Source organism: Haematobia irritans, chromosome 3 (genome assembly GCF_050003625.1).
Source record: "Haematobia irritans isolate KBUSLIRL chromosome 3, ASM5000362v1, whole genome shotgun sequence".
Taxonomy (NCBI): domain Eukaryota; kingdom Metazoa; phylum Arthropoda; class Insecta; order Diptera; family Muscidae; genus Haematobia; species Haematobia irritans.
This window is the reverse complement of record NC_134399.1, coordinates 163,472,928-163,497,938: the sequence shown is the minus strand read 5'-3', so window position 1 is coordinate 163,497,938 and position 25,011 is coordinate 163,472,928. Positions and strand designations below refer to the sequence as shown.

At 30.4% G+C, this 25,011-nt stretch overlaps 1 protein-coding gene across 1 annotated transcript in view; it reads left to right on the top strand.

Annotated features, from left to right (window-relative positions):
- The window catches only part of LOC142231262 (otoferlin-like), a 239,237-nt gene that overhangs the window by 148,838 nt on the left and 65,388 nt on the right, over positions 1–25,011 (top strand). Inside the window, exon 6 of the mRNA XM_075301878.1 lies at positions 23,917–23,997. Within this exon, the coding sequence (XP_075157993.1) occupies positions 23,917–23,997 (81 nt within the window). The remainder of the gene's footprint in view (positions 1–23,916; positions 23,998–25,011) is intronic.

Sequence of the window (25,011 nt, the reverse complement as noted above, 5' to 3'; positions counted from 1 at the left end):
TTCTTCAAACTACAAAATTTTCTTTAACAAGTGAAAAAACTTAGTTATGTCTAATAAGATTCCTTGTATTTGTCGAAACATATTTACTTATTTATATGACATCGGCGTGATGCCAACATTTGTAATACTGTTTAGTTAAAATCTTCTACAAATATTAAAAATTTTCTAAAATTAACCGAAAGTTTTCTTCCTGGGGAGTAAAGACACACGTTTGTGATTTAAAGAAATCATCGTAAAATATCAAATCGCTGTAAACACTGCACATATTTAAAATTGAAATTAAATTCCTATTGTTCTCATGAGCATTATGATGGAGTACTGAAAACTGAGAGTAAATTAAGCACGGCTTTTAAAAGTAATTTCACCAAAGTCTCACATTACGCAAAAGATTTGTACACCGTAAAAAGGTGGACTGTTTTACGGGAAAAGTACAAAATTGACATTAGCATAAGCATAAGGAAACTTGGACATTGGAGTAAGGCTACCTGTCTAAAAAAAATAACAGAAAAAATTATTATTTTTAATAAATTTTCTTCAAATGAACTTATTTGTAAAATGTTGCCATTAGAAAAGTATTTCAGTTATTTGGTTTCATCGTGGGTTCACTTTTTTTGGATGTATTGTTTTTTTTTTGCCATAACAATACGATAATATTAGCATCACTTTAACTTTGGACTTTTTTTCGATGTAATTGCATAACAAAAGATATTTTGGCGGAGGCTATATAATGAAGAGTAATGCTATGTTAAATATTGTAAAATTCTTGGAATTTCATACGGCTAAAATATATCATATTAGAATAGCAAGAAAGGTAAAGCATACCATTAGGAGTAGATTGTATTTCGTTAAGTTTAAAGTATATCTTTAGGCTCTGGGGTGTTGATATGATGAAAGTAATATGATATGATTGACAAATAAACAAGTATATAAATTTGGCCAAAAACTCGGCCAGACCGAATCTTATGGACCCCTCACCATGGTTTTTGTAGGAAACTTTTTTATAAAGACAGTCGTCCACATTCGAGGGCAATATGATTGTTGTAAGAAAGTGAAACTAAACATCACGTATCAAGTGGACGATGAGTAAAATATCTAGGACAGTCAAAAAGCTAAATAAAAGCGGTCACCATAGTTGGTAGAATTTTACCAAAAATTGTCGATTTTTTATTGTATAATAGATAGGTTTAATTCTTGTTTTGATAGATTTAACAAAAATATTCCTCTTCAACGAAAAGGTACTTCACAAATATTCTATAAAACAAACATTTTGAAAAAATTTTCTATAAAAATAAAATTTCCTATAGGAATAAAATTTTGACAAAATTTCCTATAGAAATAAAATTATGATAAAATTTCCAATAGAAATAAAATTATGACAAAATTCTCTATAGAAATAAAATTATGACAAAATTTCCTATAGAAATAAAATTCTGAAAAAATTTCCTATAGAAATAGAATTTTGACAAAATTTTATATAGAAACAAGTAAGTAAAGTAGAAAGTCGGGCGGGGCCGACTATATCATACCCTAAACCACCATTACAGAATTAGTATTCATAAGCATTTGTGGGGTAACATATAGGTCTGGGAGATAAACCGCAGTTGCATATTTAAGAAAATTAATGGGTACATGTCTATGGGTGCTTTGTGTCAATCTGACTATTGCTCATAGTCAATGTTGCCAGGGAAAATGTTCGGTTTACCCTACAAGGACAAAAAAAGTCCCCTAATTTCCCATACATTCACAAACAATTTTCTCTACTATATTTTTCGTTAAATTTAAAAAAATGTACAAAACAAAAATGGTTATAAGTACTTTATTATCTTAAAACATGAATATGCAACGTATATAAGAATATAAATTTGTATTACCACCACGGTTGCCACAGTTGGTAGAATTCTACCCAAATTAGTAATCTTTTTTGTTAAATTTCTATAAAAATAAAATTTTGGAAAAAGTTTCTATAAACAAATTTTTGTGAGAAATTTTTCTATAGAAATAAAATTTTGACAATAAATTCTATAGAAATAAAATTTTGAGAAAAAATTCCACAGAAATAAAATTTTGAGAACATTTTTTATAGAAATAATATTTTGAAAAAAATTTCTATAGAAATACAATTTTGACAAAATGTTCTATAGAAATAAAATGTTGACAAAATTTTCTACAGGAATAAAGTTTACCACACATTGTTAAAGATCAAGCCTTGTCGGCTTCTAATTTACTCCTCTAGAGCCACCAAAATATAAAAATTATTACAAATTGTGTTGAGTGCAAATGTCCTACATTGTGGCCCTACGTCCCTAAAGACGCTAAATATTAGAAAAACCCTACATATAGGGAATTTCCCCTACTTCTAGCAACACTGGCTGTGTTGATATTGCACCTACTGAGTTCGTATGCCACTAATATTGAGCCCATTATTAAAAAAAGAGAAAATCGTTAAATTAGTGTGGGTAATAAAAACAAATTTTTAACAAGTATATACAGCAGTAAGTTCGGCCGGGCCGAATCTTAAATACCCACCACCATGAACCAAATATTAGGGTTTCCTTTGAAATTTCAGGAGGGCTTGAGGACTTGAGGACACAACCCGAAGATAAATTTAAAGATTTCACCTATGAGGACTATATCAGATTCTGGATTTATAAGAACCATTTTTGTTTGAGGTTTAGAGGAATCATTAACATCTCTTGTAAGTGTGCAAGAAAATTATAAAATAACGTCTTGATTTGAAATCTTAAATCTGTAGAAGTAAAATCTGGAAATTTTACATTGAGTTTCAAGCAATTTTCATGATCAGTGCGCCTTCTACACCCTCAAGAAGTGAAGTCGGTCTATATGGAGGCATTACCAAATGGACCGATAAAAACTTAATCCGATACACGTTTTTGTGAGCCTAAAATACCAGAATATTTACAATTTCAGGCATATCAGATAAAAACTACGGTTTCTAGAAACCCAAGGAGTTAAATCGGGAGATCGTTCTTATGGGGGCTATACTAAAATATGGACCGATACTCACCATTTTCGGCACACCTCTTTGTGACCCGAAAATACCTCTAGATTTCCAATTTCAGGCAAATAGGATAAAAACTTCGGATTCTAGAAGCCCAAGAAGTAAAATTGGGGAATCGGTCTATATGGGGGCTATACCATACTATGGACCGATACTCACAATTTTTGGCACACGTATTTGTGGTCCTACAATACCTCTAGATTTCCAATTTCAGGTAAATTGAATAAAAACTGCGGTTTCTATAAGCCCAAGAAGTAAAATCGGGAGATCGGTCTATATGGGGGCTATACCAAAATATGGACCGATACTCACAATTTTTGGCACACGTATTTGTGGTCCTACAATACCTCTAGATTTCAAATTTCAGGTAAATTGAATAAAAACTGCGGTTTCTATAAGCCCAAGAAGTAAAATCGGGAGATCGGTCTATATGGGGGCTATACCAAAACGTGGACCGATACTCACCATTTTTGGCACATCTCTTTATGGTCATAAAATACCTCCAGATTTCAAATTTCAGGCAAATTGGATAAAAACTACGATTTCTATAAGCCCAAGACCCCAAATCGGGAGGTCGGTTTATATGGGGACTATATCAAAACCTGGACCGATATAGCCCATCTTCGAACTTGACCTGCCTGCAGACAAAAGACGAGCTTGTGCATAATTTCAGCACGATTGCTTCATTATTGAAGTCTGTAGCGTGATTACAACAGACAGACAGACAGACAGACAGACGGACAGACGGACATCGTTATATCGTCTTAGAATTTCTCCCTGATCAAGAATATATATACTTTATATAGTCGGAAATCGATATTTCGATGCGTTACAAACGGAATGACAAACTTATTATACCCCCGTCACCATTCTATGGTGGTGGGTATAAAAATCGAGCAATATTCTTATGTAAGAGCTACAAGTACGTATAAGTACGATCGGCTAGTACATCAAAATTTGAAATTTGAGTAACATTGCTTAATAAATAAGAGTACTATGGCCAAATTTTGGGAAAATCGAGCGATACATATATATGGAAGCTATATCTAAATCTGAACCAATTTGCATAATATTTTGCGGGTTTGATTAATACCACAAAAGGTTACCTTGTGCAAGATTTGAGTAAGATCAGTTAAGAAATGAGGCCTGTATGGTCAAACATAAAGTTATTATGGGCGAATTTTTCAAAATCAGGCGATACATATATGGGAGCTATATCTACATCTGAACCGATTTCGATGAAATTTTGCACATATAGTTAGTACTATAGAGGACTGGATCTAGCCAACTTTTAGTAAGATCGGTTAATAAATAAGGGTTCTATGGCCAAATTTAGAAAAATCGGGTGGTACATATATATGGGAGCTATAGCAAAATCTGAACCGATTTCGATGAAATTTTGCACATATAGTTAGTTCTGTAGAGGACTGAATCTAGCCAACTTTTAGTAAGATCGGTTATTAAATAAGGGTTCTATGGCCAAATTTAGAAAAATCGGGCGGTACATATATATGGGAGCTATATCTACATCTGAACCGATTTCGATGATTTTCTGCACACATAGTTAGTGCTATAGAAGACTACATTTAGCCAAATTTGGGTAAGATAGGTTGATAAATAAGTGTTTTATGGCCAAATTTAGAAAAATTGGGCGGTACATATATATGGGAGCTATAGCTAAATCTGAACCGATTTCGATGATTTTTTGCACATATAGTTAGTGCTATAGTAGATTATATTTAGCCAACTTTGAGTAAGGTCGGTTGATAAATAAGGGTTTTATGGCCAAATTTAGAAAAATTGGGCGGTAAATATATATGGGAGATATAGCTAAATCTGAACCGATTTGAATGAAATTTTGCAGACTTGAAGGGTGATGGAAAAGATTACCTTTTGCCAAATTTGGTGACGATCCGTTTGAAAAAACGCGCAACGTGACCCTATTTGTCGAAATCGGGCGATACATATATATGGGAGCTATATCTAAATTTGATCCGATTTCTTCCAAATTCAATAGCGTTTGTCCTTGTGCCCAAAAAATTCCCTGTACCAAATTTCATCAAAATCGGTTAATAATTGCGACCGGAATCCTGTGAACAACAAATACATGGACAGACGGACGGACGGACGGACGGACACCAAGCGCTAGATCAACTCAGGAGGTGATTCTGAGTCGATCGGTATATATTTTTTGGGGTCTAAAATCAATATTTCTGGTAGGCACATTTTTTGGCCGATCAAACTTATTATACCCTGGCCACTTGGTTTAGGGTATAAAAAATTGATAAAATATTCTATAGAAATAAAATGTCGACAAAATTTCCTATAGAAATACAATTTTGAAAAAAATGTTTATAGAAAAAAAAATTGATAAAATTTTCTATAGAAATAAAATTTTGACAAAATTGCCTATAGAAATAAAATTTTGAAAAAATTTTCTACAGAAATAAAATTTTGACAAAATTTTCTATAGAAATAAAATTTTCACAACATGGAATAAAATTTGATAAATTTTTCTATAGAAATAAAATTTTGACAAAATTCTCTATAGAAATAAAATTATGACAAAATTTCCTATAGAAAAACAAAATGATAAAATTTTCCTTAGAAATAAAATTTGGACAAAATTGTCTATAGGAATAAAATTTTTACAAAATTGTCTATAGAAAGAAAATTTTGAAAAAAATTTCTACGGAAATAAAAAATTTTGACAACATGAAACGAAATTTGATAAATTTTTCCATAGAAATAAAATTTTGGCAAAATTTTCTATCGAAATAAAATTTGATTCCTTTTGTTTTGTTCTTTAATCATTGTTGTTGTTTTTGATTTCAGCTTAAAACCATGCATTGACTGAACTACAAGTGTAGGTTAACCAACAGAGGAAAATAATGTTTGTCAAATTTATGTGGGCAAAGCCCTATAGACTGCAAGATGGTTGGATGGACATCAACATTTTAACAAATAAAATTTGTTAAAATGTTCTGTAGAAACAATTTTTTGACAAAATTTTCTATAGAAATAAAATTTTGACAAAATTTACTATAGAAATAAAATTTCTGATGATGTGACTTTGGCAAAGGAAAAGGGAGATCTTTGTTCAAAATTTATTTAGGCAAAAGCCGACTATCAAAAACCTTTTTTTTCTAAGAGGTTCAAGTGTAATTTACGTAGGGGTTAGTGAATTGCCCGAATTTATTCTGATAATTGATTGATAGTTTTGCTGCAAGTAGAGGATGCTGATGAGGAATGTGGTAATTCAGAAACGGCCGTCCATCCAACCATCTTGCAGTCAATAAGGTTTTGCCCAAATAAATTTGACTAACATATTTTTCCTCCGTTGGTTAAGCTACTCTTTCTATAAAAATACAATATTGAAAAAATTTCCCATAAAAATAAAATTTTGACAAAATTTTCTATAGAAAAAAATCAATAAAATTATCTGCACAAATAAAATTTGACAAAATTTCCTATAGATTTTTTTTGAAACAATATTCTATAGAATAAAAATGTGGCGAAATTCCCTATAGAAATAAAATTTTGACAATATAAGATTTCTTTTGTTGGTAGTTTTTTGGTAAGTTTTTTTCCAAATTTTGGTAGATTATTTTTGGCTCGAGCTCCCATACAAATCACTCGCCCCGTTTGTACACATATAAGCACAGAAGTCAAAGTTTTAAACCGATTTAGGTGAAATTTTACCCAAGCAGTAAAATTAATAATCTTGTTATAATTTAGAGATTTAGATATAGCTCCCATATATATATTTCTCCGATTTTGGAAAATTAACGGAAATACCGAGATTTTCCGTCTTAAATTTTAAGCATAGAGATTTTGTGGAATTTTAAAAAATTTTGTCCAAATCGGTTCAGTTTTATATATAGATATATGTATATGGGGACATAAACTGTAATATATGTTATAGCACTGAATAAATTTGAATAATTTCAGATGTAGATCTACAAATTGGAGGAGGGTAAAATATAGCCGGCCCCGTCTAACTTTAGACTTTTTACTAGAATTTTCTGAATTACAGATGCTAGTATCAATCACCAACACAAATTAAAGAATTACGGGATCTAATTAAAAAATTTATTGGTACATTTAAATTCCATGATTGATTGTTGTTTTAATAAAAAAAAAATTTAATCAATTAAATTTTTTATAAATATTTTTAGTTCAACTAAAATTTAAATTCGAAAAATTCCTGTTCCTACCATGGTCTTTAAAACAGTCTCTATAGAAATGTCCATCGAATTGGCATTTAGCAGTTTGGACAACCACTATATGAACGAAATTAAAATTTTTAGCAACTCTTGTGTTTCATGTGGTTTTTGTGTGGTGCTCATTGCCCCCACGGCCCAATAACAAATTGTGTTTAATATAATTTCGGATACTAATCTGTCACATTTGTGGTCATTCGATAAAGTGGTTTGTTTTATGAATTTAGGGAAATTTTTCTAATGTAAAGGCAATATGTTTGATTTAAATGAATAATCCTTAAATTAACTGAATCTTTGGATTACAAATAAAAAAGCTTCAAATATCGGAGACATTTTTTTTTAAATATTTCGGAACAATTAAAACATTTTTCTGTTTTTGAAATGTCTGATGTAATTTGGATTTTTAATTAGATATTTATCGATACGAGAATTATTTGATATACATCTCCCAAAAAAAAAGAAAAATTCGATATAGCACATCTGAATTCAAATGTCGACTTCTTAAAGTTTAATGGCGGCACCTTTGGCTCGTAATCAATACCAAAATTTTTAAGTGGAGGTCGAAATCTTTGAAACCAATTAAACTTTTCTGTTTAGTGTAGAGGGCATTAATAGAAAGTTTTTCATTAATTTAATGCTACTTCAATATGTCAGCTAACAAGGCATGTAAAAATATTTTGACAAACACTTTTGTACTGTATATAATTTTGAGAGACTAATATTTTTGAAGCTTTTGACCTCATTGTTTTGCCTTTCTTAAAAGATGAAAGTCCATAAAATAAAACTTCATTAAAAGTTCATTCAACTGTAACCAACGCCTAAAGTTATGCTACTCGTCTAAACAACAAAAAAAAAATGGCAACTAAAACTGGGTTTCATTGTTTAATGTTTTTCTATTACATGTAAAAAAAAATTATTAAATATTTATGACGATAACATCAGCAAGAGAAATGTCTGTTACCCCAACCATTCATCTGGGATAACAAAACAATTTCTTTAAAAGTTGGTTACACCGTAACAATATTTTGCTTAAGGAGGTGGTAGGAGGGAAGAAACTCCTAGGACTTCTCCTTGTTATTTCAATAAAGACTAAATGGAATATTTTTCGCTTGGATCTCTTTTTAAGCGAATATATCTATCTATTGTCGAGAAGAAAGCAATTTGACAAAAACTTTTCTTTATTTTACACTTCATTTAGATGATTATATTTTTGATATCAATTAGAGTAGATAAGACTAATTGGTCTTGCACTTGGACAAGTGCACTGAAAAAAACTGATCTGATCTAATTTGCAAAATAAATTATGAGCACTCAATTTACACAATATCTTTTAAAATAATTTTAATTAAAAGAAAATTTTGAATCTTAGCTTTAAAAATGTTTACGTCAAATTTAAGACAAAAATCTGTGAAATTTGTGTCCTTTACTTCAAAGACAAACTCTTTGAAGTAAAAACAAAAATTCCTTAGAGTAAAGAAAAACATTTTTGATTTATTGAAAAACTCTTTAAATTTACTGATATATTGCATCTTTGGTTTGAAAAAAGGAAAACCTCCAACTCTATACTTGAATTATTTTTTTTTATACCCCCCACCATAGGATGGGGGTATATTAATTTTGTCATTCCGTTTGTAACACATCCAAATATTGCTCTAAGACCCCATAAAGTATACATATTATGGGTCGTGGTGAAATTCTGAGTCGATCTGAGCATGTCCGTCCGTTCGTCTGTCTGTTGAAATCACGCTAACTTCCGAACGAAACAAGCTATCGACTTGAAACTTGGCACAATTAGTTGTTAATGATGTAGGTCGGATGATATAGCAAATGGGCCATATCGGTCTACATTTACGTATAGCCCCCATATAAACGTACCCCCAGATTTGGCTTGCGGATCCTCTAAGAGAAGCAAATTTCATCCGATCAAGCTGAAATATGGTACATGGTGTTAGTATATGGTCTCTAACAACCATGCAAAAATTGGTCCATATTGGTCCGTAATTATATATAGCCCCCATATAAACCGATCCCCAGATTTGGTTTGCGGATCCTCTAGGAGAAGCAAATTTCATCCGATCAAGCTGAAATTTGGTACATGGTGTTAGTATAATGTCTCCATATAAACCGACTCCCAGATGTGAACTCCGGACCCTCTTGGCGGAGCAAAATTCATCCGATCCGGTTGAAATTTGCAACGTGGTGTTAGTATATGGCCGCTAATAATCATGCCAAAATTGATCCATATCGGTCTATAGTTATATAAAGCCGATCCCCAATCACACAAAAATTGGTCAATATCGGTTGATAATCATGGTTGCCACTCGAGCCAAAAATAATCTAGCAAAATTTTATTTCTATAGAAAAATTTGTGAAAATTTTGTCAAAATTTTATTCCTATAGAAAATTTTGTCAAATTTTATTTCTATAGAAAAAGTTGGCAAAATTTTATTTCTATAGAAAATGTTGTCAAAATTTTAATTCTATAGAGAATGTTGTCAAAAATTTGAAATCTTGAAAATTTTGTCAAAATTTTATTTCTATAGAAAATTTTGTTAAAATCTTATTTATATAGAAAATGTTGTCCAATTTTTACTTTTATAGAAAATGTTGTCAAAATTTTATTTTGTCAAAATTTTATTTCAATAGAAACTTTTGTCAAAATTGTATTTCTATAGAAAATTTTGTCAATCTTAATTATATACGTAGTTAATCGGCCCTTTTATACCCTCCACCATAGGATGGGGGTATATTAACTTTGTCATTCCGTTTGTAACACATCCAAATATTGCTCTAAGACCCCATAAAGTATATATATTCTGGGTCGTGGTGAAATTCTGAATCGATCTGAGCATGTCCGTCCGTCCGTCCGTCCGTCTGTTGAAATCACGTTAACTTCCGAACGAAACACGCTATCGACTTGAAACTTGGCACAAGTAGTTGTTATTGATGTAGATCAAATGGTATTGCAAATGGGCCTTATCGGTCCACTTTTACGTATAGCCCCCATATAAACGGACCCCCATATTTGGCTTTCGAGGCCTCTACGAGAAGCAAATTTCATCCGATTCGGGTGAAATTTAGTACATGGTGTTAGTATATGGTCTCTAACAACCATGCAAAAATTGGTCCACATCGGTCCATAATTATATATAGCCCCCATATAAACGGACCCCCAAATTTGGCTTTCGAGGCCTCTAAGAGAAGCAAATTTCATCCGACCCGGCTGAAATTTGGTACATGATGTTAGTATGTGGTCTCTAATCACCATGCAAAAATTGGTCCATATCGGTCCATAATTATATATAGCCCCCATATAAACCGATCACCAGATTTGACCTCCGGAGCCTCTTGGAAGACCAAAATTCATCTGGTTCAGTTAAAATTTGGTACGTGATGTTAATATATGGCCTCAAACACCCATGCAAAAATTGGTCGATATCGGTCCATAATTATATATAGGCCCCATATAAACCGATCACCAGATTTGACCTCTGGAGCATCTTGGAAGAGCAAAATTCTTCCCATTCGGTTGAAATTTGGTACGTGATGTTAGTATATGGTATCCAACAATCATGCAGGAATTGGTTCCTATCAGTCCATAATTATATATAGCTCCCATATAAACCGATCGCCATATTTGACCTCCGGTGCCTTTTGGAGAAGCAAAATTCATCCGATCTGGTTGAAATTTGGTACGTGGTGGTAGTATATGATATTTAACAACCATGCCAAAAGTGGTCCATATCAGTCCATAATCATTTATAGCCCCCATATAAACCAATCCCGAGATTTGGTTTTGGAGCCCTTGGAGGAGCAAATTCCATCCGAGTGAGTTGAAATTTGTGGATGACAGTGTTTCGTAGAAGTTTCTACGCAATCCATGGTGGAATGTACATAAGATTCGGCCTGGCCGAACTTACGGCCGTATATACTTGTTTAGTTTAATATATACCATGTATGGACTACGTGGTATATATTACGGTATTAGGAAGTTTTAAGATACCTTGCCATCGACAAGTGTTACCGCAACCCAAGTAATTCGAGCACTCTAATGAGTCTAAAATAAATTTTGATAAACAGTCTTTAGTAAAAGTTTCTACGCAATCTATGGTGGAGGGTACATAAGCTTCACCTGGCCGAACATACGGCCGTATATACTTGTTTTAAATTACATTTATTTGTATGTGAAAAGATTTTAATTTTATTTAATCCTAGATATCTCCCTGAAAAATATCTTTATTTTAAAGATACCACTTCTTTGGTTCATAATCAATACCAAAATCCTTAAGGAAAGAAAGGTCAAGAACTTTGGATCCAATTATTTTTTGAGTGTGGGAGATATAACACAAAAACTCCTTCAATTATGGAATGAAATCTCTTTTTGATTTTATCTAAATCTATTCATAACTTTAATAAATTTTAAATTGTACACTTGAATGTAAGTACCTGTAATTCTCAGAATTTATGTTGTTGTTTTATGTCCTTCTTTCGTCTAGAAATAAAAAAAAACTGAACATTTCATTAAAGGGTTTTTCTATTGAAAAATGTATTTGACTTTTACAACCAAAAAGAGAATAACTTTAAATATTTATGTATTATGCACATCACAAACAGATGTGAATGTAATTAGGTTTGAGACAAAAACTATAAGAAATCTCTTTGTAATAGATAAATTGATTGCTATGGGAGTAGAATGAAGTAAATTTATAAATATCGGGTTTATAGTAAATTATTACAATCAAAAAAGGTTTAATTGGAGCTAAACAGGTTTCAGCCAAGTATGTTGATATTGATTTCAAGCTAAATATATGTTTTTTTTTTTAATAAAGATAATTTCTGGGAAGAAACTCACACAGAGAAAAATTTTGGTCTTATGCCGCCACGAAAGTAATTGATCCAATTAATTATTTAATGGTAATTGCTTCAACCTTAATATTAATCACAGTATTGATTCAACATAAATGAATCGATATTGTCAACACATTCTATTAAAAATTTAATTATTTAAATTTAATTAATTTTACAGCAAAATTCAATAATTTTTTTATTGCCGCAATCATTTATTTACTCGATACAATCAAATATTTACCTACCTTCAAATTGATTATTTCTGTAAAAAAGCATATAATTGCTTCAGTTACAAAATCAAATCAATCGATCACATTTGTGGGAATGCAATTGACACAATATTAAGGGTAAATTTCTTTAAAAGAAATAAATTTTAATTAATTGAAAGTTCATGCTTTAAAAACATTTTTCATTAAATTTTTGACACCATTCGTTGAAATTCTTTGTGAAGCAAATTTTCCTTAAGGCTAAGAAAATCATTTTTTTTATAAATATAGTCTTTATGAGGTATTGAAAAATTGGATTAAAGATCAAAACGCTTCAAATATAGGCTAAGACATCTTTGAATTGAAGTTTTCTTTTTTGATATTAAGAAAATATTTATTCGTACAGAGCTATTGTCAATATATTGCAAAACCAGAATGAAAGTTCGATGAAAGATATCTGCATCTTATTTATATGAGGCTTAGATGTAGTTAGCTAGTTAGCTCCCAAAATTAAATTACTTGGTTGCGGCCGATGGCAAGGCATCTTAAAACTTCTTAACATCATCTTCTAAATTGTACACTGAAAAAAAGCATACTCGGTTCCAAAGATTTTGTCTTTACTTTTAAAAATTTGGTATTGATTCCGAGCCAAAGAAGCGGAGAATACAAGTAAGGATACTTTTAAGACACAATTCTCTTTTAAATTTAGGTTTTGTGTACTTGCTTCTAGGAAGCGAATTTTAATTTTTCGCTTTCTCAGCTTTTTTTCTTCATATGCTATCAATGTCCTTTAAAAACGAGTTAACGGCAACTTTATTTTCCAAATTAGGAATCGACTTCCAGTAGAAATTATGCTATGTTTGAAGTAAAAGACTTCTTTAAAATAAAGTTTTGAAAAACGTGTCCTATATTTGAACGATTTTTTGCTTTGTAGTCAAGATGCAAAAAGACAACAAATTTAAAGACAATTTCATTAAATTTAAAGAATTTTTCTGAATTATTAAAGTCAAGTTGACCTTATGTTAAGATACCCATTTTTAAGTCAAATCACTTAATTATAAGGACAATACGACTTCATTGAAAAGTTTATCGATTTTTGGAAAGGAAAAATAACTTTATTTTAGAGAAATGCGTCTTCTATGCTAAGCAAAATTTGTATTCGTATTTTAAAGACATGAAATCTTTGACCTCACGACAATATTTTTTTCAGTGTATATACAATTATGGATACGAGTCCACCAAAAATGCCAGATTTTTTACGATTTGGTAGATTGATAGAATTTTTTGGTGTTTTGGAATATTTTGGAAAATATTCCTCTCCAAATATCAAATGCCTCATAAATTTTTTAACATTTTGTTAAAATTTTCTATAGAAATAAAGTTTTGACAAAATTTTATATAGAAATAAATTTTTGACAAGATTTTATATAGAAATTATATTTTGAAAAAATTGCCCAAAGAAAAAAAAATGTTGACAAAATTTCCTAAAGAAATAAAATGTTGGCAACATTTTATGCGGCAATACAATTTTGGTAGATTATTTTTGACTCGATTGCCACAGTGATTTTTCTGTGATTGGGGATCGGTTTATTTGGGGGCTATATATAATATAGATCGATACGGGCCAATTTTGGCATGGTTGTTATCGGCCATATACTATCGAAATGTACCAAATTTCAACCGGATCGAATGAATTCTGCTCCTTGGTCGGTTTATTGGTCCATATCGGTTCATGTAATTATGAACCGATATGGACCAATTCTTGCATGGTTGTTAGAGATCATATACTAACACCACGTACTATGTTTCAACAGGATCGGATGAATTTCCCTCCTCCAAGAGGCTCCGGGGGTCAAATCTGGGGATCGGTTTATGTGGGGGCTACATGTAATTATGAATCGATATGGACCAATTCTGGCATGGTTGTTAGATACACGTTCCAATTTTCAACCGGATCGGATAGAAATTTGGTTCTCTTAGAGACTCCGCAAGCCAAATCTGGGGATCGGTTCATATGGGGGCTATATATAATTGTGAACCGATATGGGCCAATTTGTGCATGGTTGTTGGAGACCATGTACCAACACCATGTACCAAATTTCAACCGGATCGGATGAATTTTTCTCCTCTAAGAGGCTCCGGAGGTCAAATCTGGGGATCGGCTTATATGGGGGCTATATATAATTATGGGTCGATGTGGACCAATTTTTGCTTGGTCATTAGAGAACATATACAAACACCATGTACCAAATTTCAGCCGGATCAGATGAAATTTGCTTCTCTTAGAGGCCTCGCAAGCCAAATCGGGGGATCGGTTCATATGGGGCCTATATATAATTCTCAACCGATGTGGGCCAATTTTTTGCACGGTTGTTGGAGACCATGTACCAAATTTCAGCTGGATCGGATGAAATATGCTTCTCTTAGAGGCTCCGCAAGCCAAATCTGGGGGTCAGTTTATATGGGGGATATACGTAAAAGTAAACCGATATGGCCCATTTGTAATACCATCCGATCTACATCAATAACAACTACTTGTGCCAAATTTCAAGTCGATAGTTTGTTTCGTTCGAAAGTTAGCGTGATTTCAACAGACGGACGGACGGACGGACATGCCCATCCTATGGTGGAGGGTATAAAAAAAACAAATTTAGTACAAATTTATATAAGCCTCTTTACTTCTTGACTGGTTTATATAGAGGAGTCTATAAAAAATTTGAACCGATATGAACCAATTTTCCCATGCTTTTAATCGGATTAAATTTGTTCTTTCAAAGTCCGCAAGTCAAATCCGGGGGTGGGTGTATATTGTAGGAAGTACGAGTCAATTTCAAGTGTTGTCTTTCAGAATTCGTAAGCCAAAATATGGTGGAATATTGGTAGAAATTTTTCCCTATTGATACCATAGTGCTTTTATGACTCCTCCTGAAAGTATGCAAATATCTCAATGACATTTTCCTATTGTAGTTTTGGACTTATATTCTTGGACTGTAGCTGTTTTAATTTAGATCTTAATATTTTTCGTATTCACAGTCAATTCATGTTCTTTGTTCTATTGTCATTTGCAAATTAAACTTGGTTTCTATTGCAGACAGAGCATTGAATAATTGAATTCTTAAGTTGTGAGTCTTTGGATTGCGTGCAATGTCATTAGGATTATTTAATTTTATTAAGTTATCAACTACAAGTTCAACATGCAAATGATGTGCACATTAATATTACAGTAAAAAGCCAAAATGGAAACATATTTTAATTGATTAGGTTGTCTACATTTTGATAGGGGAAGCATTATTAAAATTTGCAATTAAAAAGTTAATTGCTTTAATCAAATTAAAAAATACATTTTTGAACATTTTTATATTTTTCCAAAGAATAAACCAACTGTTATCATAATTGGACTGAAATAAAAAAAATACTTGTGTTTTGCGATCAAAATAAAATTAAAAAATTAATTGAATCGATTACAAACTTAATCGAAAATGACGAAGAAATCAATAAATTTTTCAATTAAGTTCATTTTTCTAACTAATTCTGTAGTTGATATTATTTTCTTAATTGAGGCAATTTCAATTAAAAATTAAAAAAATCCAATTAAAATTGTTAAATTATTTTGGAGGATATTTAAAAAAAAACGAAAAGATCTAAAAAATTTGACTAGACTATTTCAATTAAAAATAAAAAATAGATTTTTCCAGTCAAAATTGCTAAATTATTTTCTAGGATTTGTTTAAAAAACGAAAGTACCTCGAAAAGAAAATAAATTCGACTAGATGAGATGAATAATTAACAGAATAAATAACACAGGAATTTTTAGTCAAACTAAAAAATAATGGAAGTTAAAATAAATTATTGAAAAAATTTTCCAAAGAATAATCCAACTTTTATCATAATCGAAAAATATATAAGAATTTGCTATTTCGTATGAATTTTTCTAAAATCGCAATAAAACCCTATATTATATATAAATATAGATATATAAATAATAATACAATAAATAATTGACCCAATTAAAAAATTAATTGTTTTTTTGCCATCAAAATAAAATTAAAAATTTAATTGAATCGATTGCAAAGTTAATTGAAAGTGCCGAAGAAATCAATAAATAAATGAAGTTGATATTATTTACGTAATTAAGGCTAATTAAATTAATTAAAATTTATTTTTTTTTCCAATTAAATTTGCTAAATTATTTTGGAGAATATATTTAAAATACGAAAACATCTAAAAAATGTGACTAGGCAATTTCAATTAAAATATTAAAAAAGATTTTCCAGTCAAAGTTTCTAAATTATTTTCGAGGGTATGAGGCTAATTAAATTAATTAAAATTTAATTTTTTTTCCAATTAAAATTGCTAAATTATTTTGGAGAATATATTTAAAATACGAAAACATCTAAAAAATTTGACTAGGCAATTTCAATTAAAATATTAAAAAAGATTTTCCAGTCAAAGTTTCTAAATTATTTTCGAGGGTATGTTTAAAAAACTAAAGTATCTCAAAAAGAAAATAAATTCGACTAGATGAGAGGAACACAGAGTAATAAATATAACAATTTTGTTTGAAGAGGAGACAAAAGCACCCCTTAGCTTCCTAATGAAATATATTTTGAATATAAAAAAAACTAAAACTTAAAAATCTGCCTAACGAGCAGTAACGAAAATTTCTTATCAGCTAGTACCTTCCAGATACCTTTTTAAATAACATAGGCCTTTCGTGGGTTATTGCCTGTTCTTGGCAACCATGCTTATTCAAAGCCTTCATTCTACTCATCGAATATAATTCTAAGTGGCTTTCAGAATCCATGTACTTATTTCCGAAGAATTACATTGAAGATTTGTAATTGGTAAATTTGATATCATGTATCATTAGAACAAATATAAGAATTATTGGATTTTATTAAATGTGCTTGTTATCCATGACATTCATTTTAATTTATTTGTTTTTTTTTCTTTTGTTAAGGACAGCATTGGCAATTTTTTATACTTCCCAAAGATCAACATCAAATTACAAATTAATGTAAAGCAAAAAACAAAAACGGAAAACGGTTACAACAAACATGAGTCCTTCGAACTCTGCCCCAAGAAATGCTTGAAATTTGTTATGCTAACTTTAGACATTGAGAGAGAGAGGGAACGCAGCTGCCACCCAAAAGCGATTTATTTATGAAATGACTGACATTTACAAATATTTTTGGAAATTAAATATACATATATCAGTTAAACAAATTGATGTTCACAATTTATTTACATTGTTCATATATGTGAGCTCTGTCGTAAGCCTAAAAGTATGCTTAATACAACCTTTTTATTTGCTTTTGTAATTCTCCACCCCATATACTCGTACAGTAGAATTTTTCTTTTTTTCTTTTTCTATTTAAGATATGGTGGACATTTATGATCGGGGTATTAATAATTCAACACCATCGTTTGACAAAGAATGAGCAATGCTACATTTACAATGGATTTATGCTTCATGATGAGAGTCTAGGAACCCTTTTCAACCCAGCACAAAAGTTGTGTGCATGCAATCCTGCAAAATAATAAACAGTATATCCCCAATTTATTTAAAATTGTAAACCTTTCGGGACCAGCATATACGAGGTGGCTGATATGTAGTGCAACAAAGCAAACTGCTGCATTTTTTTATATTTGAAGATAGCAAAAATGGAAACAAATTCAAATTTAAGAATCATAATAAATGTGTTTGAATTGGCTACCTTTGGCACGAATTATGGCCTTTTGAACGGTCGATAAACACCCAAAGAAAATTTCATAAAAATTGAGCCAACGGCAGTTTTTCATTGATACAACCAATATTTTTCATTATGACAATGAAAACTTTCTTTAGCAGTACGAAATGCTTCATTGCTTAACAGAAAATTCATAACTATACTGAAAAATTTCGTTAATAACGAATTTTTTTCGTTGGCTCAATTTCAATCAAAAATTTCGTTGAAATAAAGAAAGTTTTCCTATCTGTCAAGCCATAACACGCTGCACGAATGTTGGTCTATGGTTGGTCTATGAAAAACATGTTGACAACACTTTGTATAGAAATAAAATGTTGACAAAATTTCCTATAGAAATAAAATTTTGACAACATTTCCTATAGAAATAAAATTTTGACAAAATTTTCTATAGAAATAAAATGTTGACAACATTTTCTCTAGAAATAAAATTTTGACAAAATTTTCTATAGACATAAAATTTTGACAAAATTTCCTATAGAAATAAAATTTTGACATAATTTTCTATAGAAATAAAATTTTGACAACACTTTGTATAGAAATAAAATGTTGACAAAATTTTCTATAGAAATAAAATGTTGACAAAATTTTCTATAGAAATAAAATTTAGACAAAATTTCCTATAGAAATAAAATTTTGAAAAAAATATTCTATAAAAATAAAATTTTGACAACATTTTCTGCAGAAATAAAATTTTACCAAAATTTTCTATAGAAATAAAATTTTGACAAAATTTTCTACAGAAATAAAATTTTGACTAACTTTCCTATAGAAATACAATTTTGACAAAATTTTCTATAGAAATAAAATTTTGATAAAATTTTCTATAGAAACAAAATTTTGACAAAATTGCCTATAAAAAAAATTGTTGACAAAAATTTCTATAGAATTAAATTTTGACAAAATTTTCTATAGAAATAAAATTTTGACAACTTTTTCTATAGTAATAAAATGTTTTTAGTTTATTTTTGGCGTTATGGACAAATTGTGTGATTGGGGATCGGCTATATATAACTATAGACCGATATTGACCAATTTTGACATGGTTGTTAGCGGCCATATACTAGCTTAATGTACCAAATTTCAATCGAATCGGAGATGCCGGAAGTCAAATTTGGGGCTCGATTTATATGGGGGCTATATATAATTATGAACCGATATGAACCAATTTTTGCATGATTGTTAGATACCATATTCTTACAGCTCGGACCAAATTTCAACCGGATCGGATGAGTTTTGCTCCTCCAAGAGGCTCCGGAGGTCAAATCTGGGGATCGGTTTATATGGGGCCTCTATATAATTATGGACCGATATGGACCAATTTTTGCATGGTTGTAAGAGACCATATACTAACACCACGTACCAAATTTCAACCGGATCGGATGAGTTTTGCCCCTCCAAGAGGCTCCGGAGGTCAAATCTGGGGATCGGTTTATATGGGGCCTCTATATAATTATGGACCGATATGTACCAATTTTTGCATGGTTGTTAGAGACCATATACTAACACCACGTACCAAATTTCAACCGAATCGGATGAAATTTGCTTCTCTAAAAGCCTCCGCAAATCAAATCTGGGGATCGGTATATATGGGGGCTATATATAATTATGGACCAATATGGACCAATTTTTGCATGGTTATTAGAGACCACATACTAACATCACGTACCAAATTTCAACCGGATGGGATGAAATTTGCTTCTCTAAGAGCCTCCGCAAATCAAATCTGGGGATCGGTATATATGGGGACTATATATAATTGTGGTTGTTAGAGACCATATGCTAACACCACGCACCAAATTTCAACCGGATCGGATGAAATTTGCTTCTCTTAGAGGCTCCTCAAGCCAAATCTGGGGATCATTTGAAATTTGCTTCTGTAAGAGGCTCCGCAAGTCAAATCTGGGGATCGGTTTATATGTGGGCTATACATAAAAAGTGGTCCAATATGGCCCATTTGCAATACCATCCGACCTACATCAATAACAACTACTTATGCCAAGATTCAAGTCGATAACGTGTTTCGTTCGGAAGTTAGCGTGATTTCAACAGACGGACGGACGTGCTTAGATCGACTCAGAATTTCACCACGACCCAGAATATATATACTTTATGGGGTCTTAGAACAATATTTCGATGTATTACAAACGGAATGGCAAAGTTTTTATACCCTCCCCATCCTATGGTGGAGGGTATAAAAAGTTTTATTTTGATGCTAAAAATTTTCTTTAACAACAAATAAAAAGTTTGGGCGCTATCGTTTGTCGTGAATTCGGTATTATTTTTATTTATAAAAAATTTATTTTGTTTTATAATTATTTTAATTTATAAAAATACTAAAAATACCCTTGTGCTGTCGATTCTATTTTTTGCTTAAAGCCAAGGGATCTCCATTTTTTTTCTATAAAAAAAGCGTTCACTTGCTATTACGAATGATATTTTTGTGATACTTTTCACAATTGCGTTTAATTTTTTGAAATATGTGTATTGTAGCATAATGTCAGTACAACCAACTTTAAGGAGATGTAGACGTTTCGGCAGGTTTACGCCATAGAAAATGTGTAAGGCGTTTAGCCTTAGGAAGGACAAAATACATACGTCTCCTCATGCCTTTTTAATATCGATATATACGTTTTTGTATGATTGCTTTTTTCTTTTCAATATTTGTAATGCAGGAGAAAAAGAAAAACCAATTATTTTATGTTCAATACATGTGACTGCATGACACGTGTTGCCTTTATGCCTTAAAATATGCTGTATAATTTTTTGTTTGGCTTGATTTGCCTGGGGTTCTTTTGCATATTAAATTTTATTCAAATAGAGCAACTATTTAATGATTTTAACGTTGTAATATTAATAAGTTTTTTTATTTATCGATTTTAACTTTGTAATATTAAGAAGTTTTTTTTTAAATATAAATTAATTTCCTTATAAATATAATGAACAATACACCAATATTTGAATAATGAGAAAAACAAAACAAAGTTAAATGAATAATTTATAATTTTATATTAGATAAATTTAAATATCGTAGACTTTCAATTATAATAAAGATCAAGTTGTCTAAATGTGTGGCATACATTAAAGTAAATTTTGAATATGAATGAAAGCATAAGATTAGGGGCAAACGTTATGAAGTTCTCGTTTCATCCAAACACCCCTTAAGCGCTACCTATGAAAAACTGTTACTTCCTTATTGAAATTTATCCCACCAATGGCATTATAAGCTAATTTTTTTTTTGTGTCTTCACTCTTACACTGCCTTTGCATTTTAACGTATTTTAATTAGACATTTTCGTAAATTAATATAAATGTTTTTTCACAAAATGAAAATACCCTTTTCAATGTTACAATTTCCCTATCTCTAATTAATTTGCATAAGCTTATGAAATTCATAAATGAAAAATAACATTACTAATATTTACTCTAAATGGGTTATAAATGGCAGCCACAATACGGGAAATGCGGATAATGCAATCTTAAGCAGATGTTAACTTTGGCGAGAAGATGGTTTGTGGATAGATTTAAACCCACTTGAAATAATTATGATAGGTATTTCCTTTTCTTAGGTCTACCCTTGTTTCCAGACTTGAATCCTAATATTCGTAATTAAGTTTTATTTTTATTTTATTCTATTAGACTTTATCGATGTATAAAGAGAAAAGAAAATAAGGAGAATACTTAAATTACGCATTTTATTTTTTATGAAAATAATTTTTGTTAAAGAAAATTAATTCATAAAGGTTATGTCAGGTCAGGTCAGCTGTCTCTTATTTCGGGCTCACTAAAGAATAGTCAGTCCTTTGTACTGCACAACCTCTTACATTTTGTCTAATGCCCTGTTTAACTCAATGGCATAGACCTCCCCATTAAAGCCGAGTGTGAAACACGGTTGTCACTCGTTCCAAAAATAATCTACCAAACTAAAAAAAAAAAATATTTTTTTAGATTTTTCTTCGAAAGAAATGTGTTTAAGAAGTTTATTTCAGTATTTGCAATATTATATAATATGATCTATAATATATATATATTATATAATATGAATATCAAACATTTTTTAGATCTTGATGATCTAACACGAACATTAAAATTTTTTCAAGATTTTGAATTTAAAGAAAATTTTGATTCTATAGAAAATTTTGTCCAAATTTTATTTCTATAGAAAATTTTGTAAAAATTTTATTTCTATAGAAAATTTTGTCAAAATTTTATTTCTATAGAAAATTTTGTAAAAATTTGGTTTATTGTTGTTTTTGATTTCAGCTTAAAACCATGCATTGACTAAACTACAAGTGTAGCTTAACCAACAGAGGAAAAGTATGTTTGTCAAATTTATTTGGGCAAAGCCCTATAGACTGCAAAATGGTTGGATGTACAGCTGTTTCGGAATTATCACATTCCCCATCATTTGGTAGAATTCCGAAACAGCTGTGTTTCTATAGAAAATTTTCTCCAAAATGTATTTCTATAGAAAATTTTTTCCAAATTTTATTTCTATAGAAAATTTTGTCAAAATTTTATTTCTATATAAAAGTTTGTCAAAATTTTATTTCTAAAGAAAATTTTTGTCAAATTTTTATTTCTATAGAAAATTTTATCAAAATTTTATTTGTATAAAAAAATTTTTCAAAATTTCATTTCTATAGAAATCTTGAAAAATTTTATTTCTATAGAAAATTTTTTCAAAATTTTATTTACGTAGAAAATTTTGTCGAAAATGTATTTCTATATAATTTTTTTGTCAACTTTTAATTCCTATAGAAAATATTGTCCAAATTTTATTTCTATAGAAAATTTCGTCAAAATTTGATTTCTATAGAAAATTTTATAAAAAATTTGATTTCTATTGAAAATTTTGTCAAAATTTGATTTCTATAGAAAATTTTGTCAAAAATTGATTTCTATAGGAAAATTTTTCAAAATTTGATTTCTATAGAAGATTTTGTCAATAGTTTATTTGTATAGAAAATGTTGCCCAAATTTTATTTATGTACAAAATTTTATCAAAGTGTTATTTCTATAAACATTTTTGTCAAAATTTTATTTCTATAGAAATTTTGTCAAAATTTTATTTCTATAGAATATTTTGTTGAAATTTGATTTCAATAGAAAATTTTGTCAAAGTCTTATTTCTATAGAAAATTTTGTCCAAATTTTATTCGATTTCACATTACAAAAATACATTTTAGTGTATACAATTAATATGTATAATTAATAAGTATTATTAAGTAAATAAAATTAATAAGTATTATTAAGTAAATAAAAGAACAATACAGCACGGTTTTTAGAAATCGTCTGTCGGAAAAATGAGTTTTACGAAGAGTATTAATAATTGAATTCATTTATCAAAAATTTTCTAAAATTTAAAGCTTCCTTTAAAAACTTATACAAATCTAACCAGCAAAAATCTTCACCTCCATTAAGAGAATGAATTATGTCATTGTGAGATAATATATATTGATTAAAGTACCTCAAGCGTATCTCATTTAGCACTGGGCATCTGCCTATGATATGGTTAATTGTTTCGATTTCTCCCAAGTTACATAATGAGCATCGCTGATCTTGTGAAGTATCATGTTTATTTCCGTTCAACCGAAATAGGTCTCCTCTGGCTTTCATTATATAAGTAATTTGATCGAGAGTAAAATTTTCGTTGCAATACATGACACCGACGTTGAGATCTAAATGTCTATAAAATCGCGTTTCGCTTTCCTGAGCTTTTTGTAAGTTTGCATTATAAGAATGTGCAGTAATCTAATTAAGAATTTCCTGGCATGCATGCAACCAATTGACCTTATTAGACGTTATGTGATTTGTGGAGATATTATGGTTAAGAAGTTGTCTTCTAAAATCCAGCTTATATCTAATTCAAGGATCTTTGATGCAAGGATATGTGGTAATCTGCGGTCGTCAAGGTCAAACAACAGTTTTCCTAAGTATGATAAATGCCGATTGTATGTATAAATATAACACGGTTCGTAGCCAGTTTCCAGAGATATTATGTAACTTGGGGTATTTTCTGGTAACTTTAAAATTCTTTTAATAAAATATCGGTAGAGTTTTTCTACCTCCTCAAAATAGGAATTTCCCCAAATGTCAGCACGATAACTATGTTTTGACCGGCATACCGATAGAAACAGCTTCCATTTCGCCTTCAAAGGGACTGATGATTTTACAATGAAGTTACTCCATGTTGAGTTTATAGACAATTTGGCTGCAACATTTTTCTTGTCAAGGTGTTTTTTAAAAGCCATCTTGGGCGTCAGAATGAGTCCAAGGTATTTATATTCGTTTACTATTCTAATAGATTCCCCCATAAATGACCATTTTTCGTTGTTTGCGAGACAACCTCATTTCCTAAACACCATGATCTCAGATTTGGTTTGATTAACTTCCATGCCCCATTTTAAACAATATATTTGTAGGTTGTTTATCATCTGTTGCAATGTACTTGGGTTTTCTGCCAATATTACTATATCGTCCGCATACATAAGGAGACGTATATTGATATTATCTATGAAGAGACCTGCTTCGAGTTGGTCATGTAAATCATTCAGGTATAATGCAAACAAAATTGGTGACAGTAAGCAGTCTTGTTTAACTCCTGTGACAGTTGCGAAGTATTCTGTACCTGTCCATACAGCCGACTTCGTACTTGTATATATCTGTTCCAGAAATCTTACAATTTTCGAAGAGAGGCCAATCTCGTGGAATTTATAACAATAGATGTCGAGGAACTCTATCGAAAGCGGATTTAAAATCAACAAAATATGCGTATACATTTTTGTTCTCGCTCATCTTAATTCTAATTATTGCCATCAGATTGAAGATATCGTCGAGTAGCCTTTTCTGAAACCCGCTTGAAATTCTATTCACCCATTTTATTTCTATAGCAAATTTTGTCAAAATTTTATTTCTATAGAAAATCTTGAAAAAATTTATTTCTATAGAAAATTTTTTCAAAATTT